This window comes from Gadus chalcogrammus, chromosome 20 (assembly GCF_026213295.1).
Source record: "Gadus chalcogrammus isolate NIFS_2021 chromosome 20, NIFS_Gcha_1.0, whole genome shotgun sequence".
In the NCBI taxonomy this organism is placed as follows: Eukaryota; Metazoa; Chordata; class Actinopteri; order Gadiformes; family Gadidae; genus Gadus; species Gadus chalcogrammus.
Genome location: NC_079431.1, coordinates 13,717,961 through 13,731,425, shown reverse-complemented (window position 1 = coordinate 13,731,425; position 13,465 = coordinate 13,717,961). Strand labels below are relative to the sequence as shown.

Here is a 13,465-nt window from a genome sequence, read left to right as displayed (position 1 = left end):
TGTCTGGATCACCGTGCTGTCGATAGCGGGCCCGGGCCTCTCCGACGCCTTTCAAAAGCTCTTCTAGGGCCCCTCAAAGAACCAGAGAAAACCGTCTGGCTCCCTCTCTTGCTGACCCACATTCAGCAGTTTCCACTGAACGTAATGACTAGCACTTGTTCCTGACGTGCCATCTCCAGACTGTTTGTTGCTGCTGGCGGTTATTATTCTCTTTTGCGCAATATTGAGACATAGGGCAATGAGAGATTGTGTTTGTGGTAAGTGTTTGTGTGGGTGGGTGGGGTTGTGTTTTTGTGTGTGTGTGTGTGTGTGTGTACGTGTGTGTATGCGTGTGTGTGTGTGTCTGTGCGTGTGTGTATGTTTGCGCGTGTGTTTGTGTGTTTGTGTGTTTGTGTGTGTGTGTGTGTGTGTGTGTGTGTGTGTGTGTGTGTGTGTGTGTGTGTGTGTGTGTGTGTGTGTGTGTGTGTGTGTGTGTGTGTGTGTGTCTGTATGTGTGTGTATGTGAAGTAAGAAGGGTGGTTATGCGCTACAGGTTCGGTAAAGTATAACTTTCTTCCTTTTTTGTCTCTCAGTCTAATGTTCTTTCTCTGATGTTTCCGTGTCGCCTAGACAACAAGGACTACGACGCCTACCTGTCCTACACCAAGGTGGACCCCGACCAGTGGAGCCAGGAGACCCGGGAGGAGGAGCGCTTTGCCCTGGAGATCCTGCCGGACGTCCTGGAGAAACACTACGGGTACAAGCTCTTCATCCCCGACCGGGACCTCATCCCCACAGGAAGTAAGGACCTAGCCAAGGGTGTCTGTGTGTGTAGCTTTGTGTGTGTTTGTGCGTGCGTGTGTATATGTGCATGTGTGTGAGGGTCTGTGCATGTGCCTCTGTGTGTGTGTGTATGTGTGTGTGTGTGTGTCTGTGTGTGTGTGTGTGTGTGTGTGTGTGTGTGTGTGTGTGTGTGTGTGTGTGTGTGTGTGTGTGTGTGTGTGTGTGTGTGTGTGTGTGTGTGTGTGTGCATTGTGTGTATGTGTGTGTGTGTGTGTGTGTATGTGCATACGTAATGTATTCATAAATGCACTTGTTGGTAGTTGTCTCCTCATTAGCATTGCTGTTAACTTGCTGTTGCATTGCTTACATGTCTTAGTCTTAGAGGCTACTCTGTTTGTCTTTAGTCTTGTGTGTCTGCGTCATGTGTCTCATGTTTGAACATAAAAGTTCTCACAGGGCGAAGAATGCATTAAAAATAAAAAAGGCAAATATATGAATCCAAAGGCAAAACTGAATCTTAGCTAAGCTTTGGCAAAGTACACATGGTACCCACTGAGATTAATGCATCATTTTTTTTGGAAATGCCCTTATAGTTTATTGTATTTGTTTTTGTATCATTATTTCCGGTCTCCAGCAGAGTATTTCCACCTTGTTTACTCTCAGCCAACTACGGGCACAGCGTTGCTGGAAATGTGTAATGCGGAGCTGATATGCACTCATCGCGTTGCCTCAGCTCTTTATTCGGGGCATAAGTAATGCATGAGGATTCTTTCTGAAAGTATTCCCCGCACGCTGCGGCGCTGCTTAGCAGTCTGTAGGTGCTAAAGAGCGAGCGCTAGTTAGCGGCCATGCTCCGTGTTTATAGGCTTCATGTTGACGAGCTGATCGTAAAAAGAAATAACTGCGTCCTCATTGGTCCAGACAGAATTAAATATCCATGCGAAATCAGCAGCGGCAGCGAGCCCAGCTGTGTTATCCAACTCCGTCCTTTAATCAAAGAAAGAATTGCCGCGGTCTTAAATGGCGGGGCAAATTACAGTCAATGATTTCCAATCAGGGTGATGATGTATGGTTGAGGTTGGGGGCGTGTCTAAGACTGTGTAGAGCGGGTTTCTGTTTGTATGTGGGTGACTAGGGTGGTGGGTGGATAGGGACCGGGGAGGTTGCACGTGTGTGTGTGTGTGTGCGTGTGTGTGTGTGTGTGTGTGTGTGTGTGTGTGTGTGTGTGTGTGTGTGTGTGTGTGTGTGTGTGTGTGTGTGTGTGTGTGTGTGTGTGTGTGTGTGTGTGTGTGTGTGTAGACCCGCATGTCTGCGTGTGTGTGTGTTTGTGTGTGAGTGCACCTGCGGGTCTGTAGGTGTGTGTGAGTGTATGCGTGTTTGTGTCTGCATCGGCGAGTGTGTGTGTGTCTGTGTCGGCGTGCGTGTGTATGCGTATGCCGTGATTGCAGCTCTGAAGTGCCCTCCTTGTGACCTGAGTTTGAACGTTGCCATGTTTATGTTTAGGTCTCTCCAATGAGCATTACCAGGATGACACTCGACTGCTTGGAGGTACTCTCCCTTAGCCCTTTCCTTCTGTATGAGACGCCTCCCATGACCCCTGAAGGGACCCTAGTCTTTGGTACCGATCACACAGAAAAGCCGATGCAGACGCTTCAGAGATGCCGTGGCAGAGCACTTTGAGAGACCCTTTGGGGGGCTGCGTAAGCAAATTGTGCCATTTAAAACATTTTTACCGTTTAACAGTGAAAATGTACTCAACAAGAGCCAAGCTGTATAAACATTATTATCCTTACTCTACTGGAATTAGCTTCTGTACGTTTTTGGGCATTTAGTCACATCTTCTTTCCGCTGCTTTAAGTTTAAGTGCGGTAAAAAAAGAAAAAGACAGACAAATGCGCAGTGCCTCGCGAGAAATCAGCTCAGCACAGTTCGGATCCATAGGAAAACAATTGTGAAGCGGCCGAGCGTTTTTCTCATAAATCCTGTTCTGTGTGATCGGCCCCTGACACTTCTGTGTGTGAGCAGAAACAACAAGCTTAGCACCTCGACATCATCAGGATGTGTAACTCTTATCAAACCCCATCCTTCATCTCCAAATCCTTGTAGTTTGACTCTGTGTTTGTTGGTTGGCACCCTTGTGTGCACCTTGCATGGCCTTGCACATGTTCAAACGTAGCCACATCTGTAATACACACCCGGTAAACACTGACGGATTGACTTCAAATGGTTCGAACTCAGGAAATGAGCAGATACCGAAGATAAGAGCTAGCTTGCGCTCCCTCCGATTAGACTACATGTTTGTGTCCTTGTGATAATCGTCGTCTCGTGTTTTATGTGGTTCAATGTGTCACTGTCTCCACGTGTTTTCTTCCGTCTCATGAAACACACCACCAGCTCAAGCTTAAATCACCCCATTCCCGGAACTCCATCCATCCGTCCTCCATTGCCTTCTCTCGTGCCGCCCTCCCTCACGGTGTGGTTTGTGGTTCCCTCAGCCTACATCGAGGACGTGGCCCGCTGCGTGGACCAGAGCAAGCGGCTCATCATCGTCATGACGCCCAACTATGTGGTGCGCCGCGGCTGGAGCATCTTCGAGCTGGAGACGCGGCTGCGCAACATGCTGGTGACGGGCGAGATCAAGGTGATCCTGATCGAGTGCGCCGAGCTGCGCGGCATCATGAACTACCAGGAGGTGGAGGCGCTCAAGCACACCATCAAGACCCTCACCGTCATCAAGTGGCACGGCCCTAAGAGCAACAAGCTCAGCTCCAAGTTCTGGAAGCAGCTGCAGTACGAGATGCCCTTCCGCCGCACGGAGCCCATGCTGAGCCACGAGCCCGCCCTGGACGTCAGCGAGCAGGGCCCCTTCGGCGAGCTGCAGACCGTCTCCGCCATCTCCATGGCCGCCGCCACCTCAACCGCCATGGCCACCGCCCACCCAGAGCTGCGCTCGTCCTTCCACAACACCTACCACACCAGCATGCGGCAGAAACACTACTACCGCAGCTACGAGTACGACATCCCGCCAGGCGGCACCCTGCCCACGCTCTCCTCCCTGGGCAACCAGCACACCTACTGCAACATCCCCCTGACGCTGCTCAACGGCCAGAGGCCCCCGGGGAAGAGCCGCGAGCACAGCCTGGAGGAGGCCCACGCCAACAACGCCATGCTGCCGCTGCTGCCCCGCGAGACCAGCATCTCCAGCGTCATCTGGTAGCCAGAGATGGGAATCGGCGGCGGTGGTGGTGGTGGTGGTGGTGGTGGTGGTGGTGGTGGCGGTGACGGTGGTGTTAGTGGTGGTGGTGGTGGCCGTGGCGGAGCCAGGATCACACAGGGGCACGTTGATGCAGGGTTGAGGGGCGCCAACGGCATGGGGCAGTGCTGGAAGAAGGTGGGGGAGTGGGGAGGGTGGAGGTGGAAGTCACGTTTTGGAAGGGTGGAAACAAAGTTGGGTCGTTTTTTCGGTAAAAACGTGGATGACTCGCGGACAGTGAGGAAACGGGGAGAGGTTTGGAGTCGCTTGTTTTCTATCGGACGAGGAGGAACTATAAGCGCCCGCGGGATCGGGGATGGGGATGGGGATGGGTGGGGTAAACTCGGGGTAGGGCGGGGTGCGGGTGTAGGCGGGGCGAACCCAGGTTCCCTTGGTTTGTCGAGTGGATGACTGCTATATTACAGGACATGTTTGTTTTGTACAAGGGAACAGTGGTACAATCTCACACGCTGTCGTACTCTGTGGTCGACCGGCCGTTTCTTTACTACTAATGAGGAAGGAACTCTCCCATAAACTCGGAAAGATAATAAACACACACACACACACACACACGATACAGACACAACATGGCACTTGTGCACATGGAAGCAAGCAACCACGGGAACACACACACACACACGTGTGTACACCGAGTTGTGCACCCATACAAACTACAGGAAAACAGGGTCTTGTACATATTTCAACTTTATTTGTAGCATCAGTGTCTTCCTGTTGTTTTTTTAATCAATCATGTTTCTTGCCTTCTCTACTGTTTGACCTTGCTTCAAAACGTCACACAGAGTTGTATTTCTTTTGTCTTCTCTTCTTATTTCTTGTTTTTTAACTTTACTTTTCTGCGCTTATTCGTGACACCGGTATGTTTTGTACCCGCGCTGGTCTCATGTTCTCGTTTGTTTCATTCTTTCTTTTTTGATTTGGACATGACTTTGTGTAGCTTAAGAAGAAAAAAAAAGTTTTAACACATTTTGAGTATTGCCTGGAAATTTTTAAGGAGCTTCGAGGAGCCGAAACTTCTTTTTGTTTACCTGTACAAGGTGTAATCTAGTTTAAAAGAAAACACTCTTTAAAAATAAATCATAGAATATGCAAAAAGAAGGAGAAGCTGAGACGCAACATATTGTGCGACGGAGAGAGAGAGAGAGAGAGCGAGAGAGAGAGAGAGAGTGCTAAAGACAGAGAGAGGGGAGAAAGGTTGCAATACACTGCAAGACCTAAACTGACACAAACTCTCGGAAGCTTCATATTTTCTATTGAAACAAGCAGCCCTGCTGTTTTAGCGTAATAGTGAAATGCCTCACCTTAAAAAGAAATCTGTAGATTATTTTAAAAAAAGAATTATATTTTTATAACAAAAAAGGTTTGCTTGAGAAGTCATTCTTATTTGCATTTCATCTCTCATGGAAAGAGGAGTTGTGTATTAGTGTTATGATGGTTTTGTACACTACTTTGCATTGTGGTTTCTGGTTTGTTGAGATGATACGTTGGATTTGAGTCCCACATGAGAAAAAATTGTCCTCTACGATTATAGATACAATGTGATTACAAGGGTGATCACATTTTCAATGTTTCTGTTTTTTTTTAAGCATACAATTCCCATCCCGAGAATTGATTGGTTGATATGGATAGTTCATGTTTAAGGAAAGAAAAAAGAATACATTTGTGTTTTGAAAGACTTTTTTTTATTATATTTGAAGGTGTGATTTCTGAGTATGCATAGCAAATAGATATGTATTCTATATATAATATAGATATTTATATAAATATATAAACACGATTTTCACTTGGAAAGAAATGTCTATCTTTATAGAAACACAGTCATTATCAGTTGCCCTTACTTTCTCACTGCACATTAAAAACATTGATCTCCTCTGGATGTTTCCATTATGTGTCGATTTTCGCCAGTCATTGGCAGTTGTTCACATCCACTCCTTCACATACTGAAAAGCACTCACAAAATTCCATATTAATATTCAGATGAATGACGTTTTAATTGAGATTGTGTCAGTGGTATTTCCTGGCATGTTTGATGTTATTGACATGTTTTGAGAAAAATCAAACAACATTCTACAACTAAGCAAAATATGAATGATTGAAAGCAAAGAAAAAAGACACAACTTTTGAACTCGAAAGCAAGAAAAAGGAGTAAATAAAGAAGCGTTTTACTGTTCCCAAGTTAACTGCTGTTCAACTGCTTCAAATAAAAAACTTTTTTTTTGCATTTTTCTTTGTTTTGCTTGACCCAAACAAAAACCTTTTTATTATTATTTATTAACTTTGACAAATTGAGTTAATGTATTTTTTGTCAACTATGTGCCAAGTCAGTTCCTATGTTGTTTACTAGAATGAACAGCAGCAAGAGGAGAAATGGGTACCGCCCAATTGAGGAACATGTTTTCTTTTTAGGTAACCAAAATAAACAGCTCATTTTGATAGCAATCTATATAAACACACACAGCATACAAACGCCTGATAGCCTAATTATGGAAGAGTCTCACGTCAACAGAATCAACAGGAACACTCAGCCCAACAAATTTACCTAATAAAGCCTAAGAATAACAATAGGTGTGTGCCGCATGCAGCACTCCCCTAATTATCCATCACACACATACTGACAACAAACAATCACAAAGCAAATATAAGACCCCAAATAATTCAATCATGTCCCTTACCTTATAACCCCTAACACACCCACACACCCACACACACACACACACACACACACACACACACACACACAAACACACACACACACACACACACACACACACACACACACACACACACACACACACACACACACACACACACACACATACACAACACACTCTAACACACTCCACCTCCATCGTTACCGTACTCTCACTCTCTCTCATAGTATTCTCGTTTATCTTCATCCCAACCCCGAGCACACACCTTGGCCTGAGGGTATGCTGTTAGTATGTAACATGCACGCCATGTTGGCTCACCATTGGCTGAAACTGTTCTCCTGTAATGACTTGATTGGTTATTCCTGCCCCCTGCTCCTACCGCTTGGCAGACTATGAAATGAAAAGTCGAGTCACCCATGTGGCCTTGTGTCCAGAATTCTAATATATGATTCCAGTCTCCAAACAGCCCCAATAATCAGGGCAGTGCCGGGTGGATGAGGAGGGTTTATGGGATGTCACTCACCTCCAGCAACCCCTTGTTGTTATGGGAAATCTACTACTCCACCACAGCTGCTGCTCACTTTAACCCTCGTCCCTCAAGAGAGGACAGGGTTAAGACTAAACACTGCCACTGGTGGCGATGGCTCTCCGTTTGCATTTGGAAGAAAATAAAAAGTAAATTCTCAAGGGATATTTCCCAGAGGTGTCATCCAAGGCCAAAAAAGATGCTGCTCGTAACACAAATAAAGGGTCTTATACTTTTATGGATAGGCAAATATACCATAGACGCATAATTTGCCTGTAAACAATGCAAGGGGGGCTGTGGTTTTTCTAGATAAAAACACAATGACGTTAACATTTCTCAACAGATTTCAATGAGTCGTTTTCATATTAATATTTAATCATCAAATGGATCATAAACGCCTGAATAAAAATGACCCATTGAAATCGACCAAGAAATTACATATTATAGTGTTATAGTGCGTTGTGATAAAAAGTAATTCAACACCATAATATATTAATTCTTAACCGATTTAACTCCCCACCGTTTACCTTCATTTGTTTACAGGCAGTTATTTACTCTCAAAAGAAAATAGCAACGACTTTGACATAAGGCCAATCAAAAGGCCAACGCTGCCTATTTATTTCTGTGCTTTTATGTACAGGGGCACATGGTCGATGTCCATGTGTGTATCTTCACTTGTTTAGTCTGCTAAACGTTCCCTGGTAGACAAAGAGAACATACCCTTCTTTTGTGGTTTGAGCAACACCTGGGCTGGTCATACGATGACCTCCTCTGAGAAAAAGGTCTCCCGAAATTCTTGAGATCTTCTATTTTAAAGGGATTTCATTCACGCCAATGGATGGGTTTCTGAAGGGGCCTGGTGGATCCCCTGGGCTTAGAGGCCCTGAAGTCATGGGGCCCCTTTAGGAAAGTGGACCCTGACCCGGTCTCAGAGCCTGAGGAATGCAGGTTTAAACAGGTTCTGGCAGCGGATGAGGCAGAACGTAGGGGCCAGTGTGGGCCCCCATGAGGAGTAAGGGAACCCATTCATACCCGTATAGCCTCTACCACTGCTTGTGCTGTGAAACCTTTATGAAATTGGTAAAGAACAACGCTCTCACATTGTTACCCTCTGTGGCCCGCCATATCACCTGAGTGGAAAGCACTCCTAATTCAAATGAATCCTTATAATACATTCACGGGTCACATTTGAGGTGAGTTTCATCCCCTCTGAAAATGAAAAAATTGATTGCTTTACACTTACTGACCTAACGTGTAGATGTGCTTGAATTGATGTGATTGCAAAATTGTATCCATTTAAACTTTGTTCAACATTTGTTATTGAAAAGTATGGCTATAATTATGCATGGCTGCTAAGCTAATCCAACATAAATCAACAGTGGGAGAAGCAGTATTTAATCCAATAGCATTGAATCCAATACAATTGTCGCTTTTTGTAAAACGTGTACCACTTGGATGTGATGTTATCTCTCAATCCATTCATCAAGTCATATGCTGCATCTCAATCAAGCTTATATTCGTTTTCTGGTGTTCTAAAGTCGAGCAAGAGTGTGTGTAGGTATTTGTGTGTGTGTGTGTGTGTGTGTGTGTGTGTGTGTGTGTGTGTGTGTGTGTGTGTGTGTGTGTGTGTGTGTGTGTGTGTGTGTGCGTGTGTGTGTGTGTGTGTGTGTTTGTGTGGCGTGAAGCGTTCAGGTGTGTGAGCCTGTAAATGGAAGGCCAGGCATGTGTGTGTGTGTGTGTGTGTGTGTGTGTGTGTGTGTGTGTGTGTGTGTGTGTGTGTGTGTGTGTGTGTGTGTGTGTGTGTGTGTGTGTGTGAGTTCTTAAACGGACAGGTTTGCTGGACAGATCGTTGTTTTGTGTTGTTCCACTCAACCTATAAAGGCAATTGTCCTTCCCATCAAGCGTAAATTCTACATATTTATGGCTGGTGTAAAGCACAAAGGTGAACGCGTCTGCAGTGAGGGGCCGTGAGTGGTGGTCTGACAGGTAGAATGAGCTGATTCTGAGATTAACTCTCGGGCGTAAGGCCAAGGATGCTCAATCGACCCGCGGCAGCTTTAACTCGGAAAATAATCGACACACACGCACACACACACGCACACACACACACACACACACTGTTTTGTCAAAAAGCAAACAGTGCCATCTCTTGGGAAAAGGAAACTGTACTGTGAACATCTCTCCGGATGCCTTCATAAAGACAAACAGTGGGCGGCAAACACACAAAACCGCACGCACACACACACACACGCAACACAAAAACGCTTGTACACATACACACGCCCAAATGCATACATAATCGCAGACCCACAGACATGCACCCACACACACAACAGGAGGAGCCGCAGCAGACACTGTGTCAATTTGAAATAGAGCTGGTGACTTTGTCGGGTTGGCAGCCCCGCGCCTGACAGCTGGAGTTTTATTAGCAGACACGGGATTAATGGACTCTTTATTATCCAGAGCAATTAAGAACTTAATTGGAAAGAAAATAGGCCCCATCGAGAGGGAGCGGGAGGAGGGGGGGTAGGTGTGTGCGTGTGTGTGCATGGGTGTGTGTGTCTGTCTGTCTGTCTGTCTGTCTGTCTGTCTGTCTGTCTGTCTGTCTGTCTGTCTGTCTGTCTGTCTGTGTGTGTGTGTGTGTGTCTGTGTGTGTGTGTCTCTGTGTGTGTGTGTGTGTGTGTGTGTGTGTGTGTGTGTGTGTGTGTGTGTGTGTGTGTGTGTGTGTATGTGTGTGTGTGTGTGTGTGTGTGTGTATGTGTGTGTGTGTGTGTGTGTGTGTGTGTGTGTGTGTGTGTGTGTGTGTGTGTGTGTGTCCATGTCATATATATTTCTGTTATTTCATTTTAGACCACCAGGTGGGGCAAAAACATGGAATGCAGTTTGAGCAGATGCAATGTAACTCCAATGGCAACATTAACTTTTTATGGACTTCAAATGTAACGATGTGAATTATGCTTGTGGATTTTGACTTGTTCTAACCCAGAGTCAAACCAATGTTCACTTTGAAGCAGTGCACACATAAGGCCAGATGCTTCCCTTGCCTTCCTTCAGAGTATATTTATTTAGTATTTATCCCTTTGTCTCTGAATTAAACCCAGGACCTCATTGGTCCGCCGATAGCTGCCCTGCATCGTATATGCATTAATTCAGCCCTAAACTCAATCAATCTGGGTTGGCTATCACGAACAACCCATTAATCCCTACTGCGCCACCTTCTCAGCACAAGCCAGAAACAAACCAAAGGAAACATGGAGGTATAGCCGGTCTCTCTTCCAAATGGTGACTATTTCGAGAACCTCACCTTGTTTTCTCTCGCTGTGGTTAAGGAAAACACGTTGACCCTGATACGGCCTCTTGCCTTGTATGTGAGATGAAGGATCCATTACACTTCCAAATGGAAGCAAGTCGTCGACTTGGCAGCGATTCATCCTGCTTTACCAAGACGATTCACTTTTTTCAGCATGTAAATCTTTTTTTGCCTCTGGCTTTTCTGCAAAATCCAGACCATAATGACCAGATTTAGAGGGACAATTGCAACATTCCCTGAGGCAATAGTGTGTGTATTTGTCTCTGTGTGTGTATTTTCATTGGAGTTTATGTGGAGTTATGCTGCCCTCCTGTGGCTAAATATGGCAGTTCACCAGGGTTTTTACCATCATCACACTAACCACTGCATGTCCTTGTATGAACTGGCCTTCATAACAGCACAATAACAAGTGTGCGTGTGTGTGTGTGTGTGTGTGTGTGTGTGTGTGTGTGTGTGTGTGTGTGTGTGTGTGTGTGTGTGTGTGTGCGTGTGTGTGTGTAGAACTACCGGTATATTCAAAACATTTTCATTTTGCATGTTTCCAGTGCATTGTTCTACATCTCAGATTGTCCGTTTGAGACATGATTAGGCCTACCATGGGACACATATCTACTGGATGTTTTTAACACGAATTGGCCCTTTGAGGAGTGTCAGAGCTTTCACCACCACCTTTTCTACAAGGAGAACAGCACAAAAAACTGTTTAGCGTTTTATTATACAAAAATATCTTATACAAAAAGAAATAAGTTATGAATTCCAGCAGCTCCACCTTATTTGTTTTCTCTCTCTGCATCATTGAGTCAATGGCCTTCGCGAACCAATGCACACACACACACACACACACACACACACACACACACACACACACACACACACACACACACACACACACACACACACACACACACACACACACACACACACACACACACACACACACACACACACACACACACACACACACAATGATTCGTGCACGTACACGGACAAACACAACTCTTTGTGTGCTTTGATGAAGTATCGCAGTCTTAAAAGATCTATTCAAGGCTGGCTTTCATCTAATCGCTCATTTCCTGTCGTCATAATCTCGTGGTTTGATATTTACAGTCCATATAACAACTCATAAACGCAATCCCCCCGCCCTCCTCACCTCCCACGGCACACACACACACACACACACACACACACACACACACACACACACACACACACACACACACACACACACACACACACACACACACACACACACACACACACACACACACACACACACACACACACACACACACACACTCTCTCCCCTCTTTCCCGCCCTTTGGTCCGCGCGCACGCCCTTCTTCCGGGCTACTTCCCGTAGAACATCTCGAGCAGCACCTCTTCCATGTTGACGGCGCCGATCACGGGCTTGAAGAAGAGCTGCGCCACCACCGGGGGGCTGATTGCGCGCAGCATGGACAGCGCGATCAGCAGCTTCGCGAAGCGCGTGCTGTCCTCCCGGTGGATGAGCTTCACGTGCTCGTTGAGCGCCTGGTGCGACTCCCGCCGCAGCGACTGTATGTAGTGCAGACAGCGCAAGCCCAGCACGTCTGGACAGGAGACGGAGATGATGGGGAATGGGGGGAAACCGGGGGGTGGGGGGGGTGTGGATGGTATGAGAGGGGGGGGGGGGGTGCCGAGGGATCAGAATGAAAGAGCAGTCGAAAGTCAAGGGTCTTGGAGAAAGACATTTCGTTGGGTCATCGGTATATCTGATTAAACGTCACACAAAATCGATTCAATTATAGAAGTTCTCCAACGACAGATAATACAGCTTGAGACGTGTGCTCACCAGGGTTGAAGAGAACGGCTCCTTTCAGGTACGCGTACTCCTTAGTGCTGATATCCAGAGTCCAGCACTTCTTCAGGAACGCTTTGATAGCCTGGATGTCCACTAGGCAGACCCCGGCCGCGACACCCCTGCTCGGCTCGGCCGGCGCCACCTCGCTCTGCCTGTCCGGTAACCCGGTGAGGATGCGCTGCAGCATGCTGGGCTCCACCGTCTCCGTCGTCTCGAAATCGACCCGGTCGTGCGCGAGCCCCAAGACGAGCAGCGCGGCCCACCCGCTCCGCACGAGCACCAGCTGGTCGTCCTCCGGTAACTCGCGAAAACACGGCACGTTTTTCACGAAGCGTATCGTCTTCACGAGCACCGCGGACGCCGCTTTGCAAGTGACCTGCGGGGCGCGAAGAATCCCGCGACGCCGCGTGGAGTTGCACGAGCAAGCCTGTTGCCGGAGCTCGAGCAGCGCAGTCGGGGCGGAAGAAGAAGAAGAGCTTGTGGAGGTAGACGACGAGGTGGTGGTGGTCTTGTGCACGAGGTGATGCAGCGCGTGCTGCTGCGGGTGCTCGTCGCTCGACAGCAGGCTGTCACTCTTCAGAATGCTGTACAGGATGCTGCTGTTGTTCCGGCCACCGGCGGCCCCCCGACAGTGGCAGCCCTCGACAGTGGCCATGGCAGTTGGCAGCTCTACATGGGGGATTGAGGCGCGCGATGCCCGCCTGGCGGTGTCTTTGAAGCCCGTCGGAGGTCAGTGACAGAGGGTGCTGTTTTTCTGAGCCCCTGATAGCCTCGCGGGAACGGCAGCACATTTATATTTGCTCCCGTCTGTCCTCGTGCGATGAGAACTTGTTTAAATTTTTTACATATTCCACCTCCAAGTTTAGGCCGCGCCCCGGCTCCGCCCACTGCCTCCCCGACTACCCCCCCAACACACACAGACACACACACACACACACACACACGCACACGCACGCACGCACGCACGCACACACACGCAAGCACACAAACCAATGTCGACACAAACACACGCCCGTGCCTTTGTTTGGTCTCGAATAGGTCGATATAAATATGGCTGTAATGCTTTGTGATACTTAACACAGGATTAAAGATAAAATCTCAAAAT

The 13,465-nt window shown here is 47.2% G+C and overlaps 2 protein-coding genes across 2 annotated transcripts in view; one reads left to right on the top strand and one right to left on the bottom strand.

Annotated features, from left to right (window-relative positions):
- The window catches only part of il1rapl1a (interleukin 1 receptor accessory protein-like 1a), a 75,753-nt gene extending 71,774 nt beyond the window's left edge, over positions 1-3,979 (top strand). Inside the window, exons 5-7 of the mRNA XM_056580419.1 lie at positions 610-780; positions 2,266-2,310; positions 3,258-3,979. Coding sequence (XP_056436394.1) covers positions 610-780; positions 2,266-2,310; positions 3,258-3,979 — 938 coding nt within the window. The remainder of the gene's footprint in view (positions 1-609; positions 781-2,265; positions 2,311-3,257) is intronic.
- A 7,756-nt stretch (positions 3,980-11,735) lies between these two features.
- nr0b1 (nuclear receptor subfamily 0, group B, member 1) lies at positions 11,736-13,135 on the bottom strand. The gene is made up of 2 exons (XM_056580513.1): positions 12,352-13,135; positions 11,736-12,109 (listed from the first exon to the last, which is right to left on the bottom strand). Exons 1-2 carry the CDS (start codon positions 13,013-13,015, stop codon positions 11,868-11,870), a joined length of 906 nt encoding a protein of 301 aa, XP_056436488.1. The 5' UTR covers positions 13,016-13,135; the 3' UTR covers positions 11,736-11,867.
- Positions 13,136-13,465: the final 330 nt, after the last annotated feature.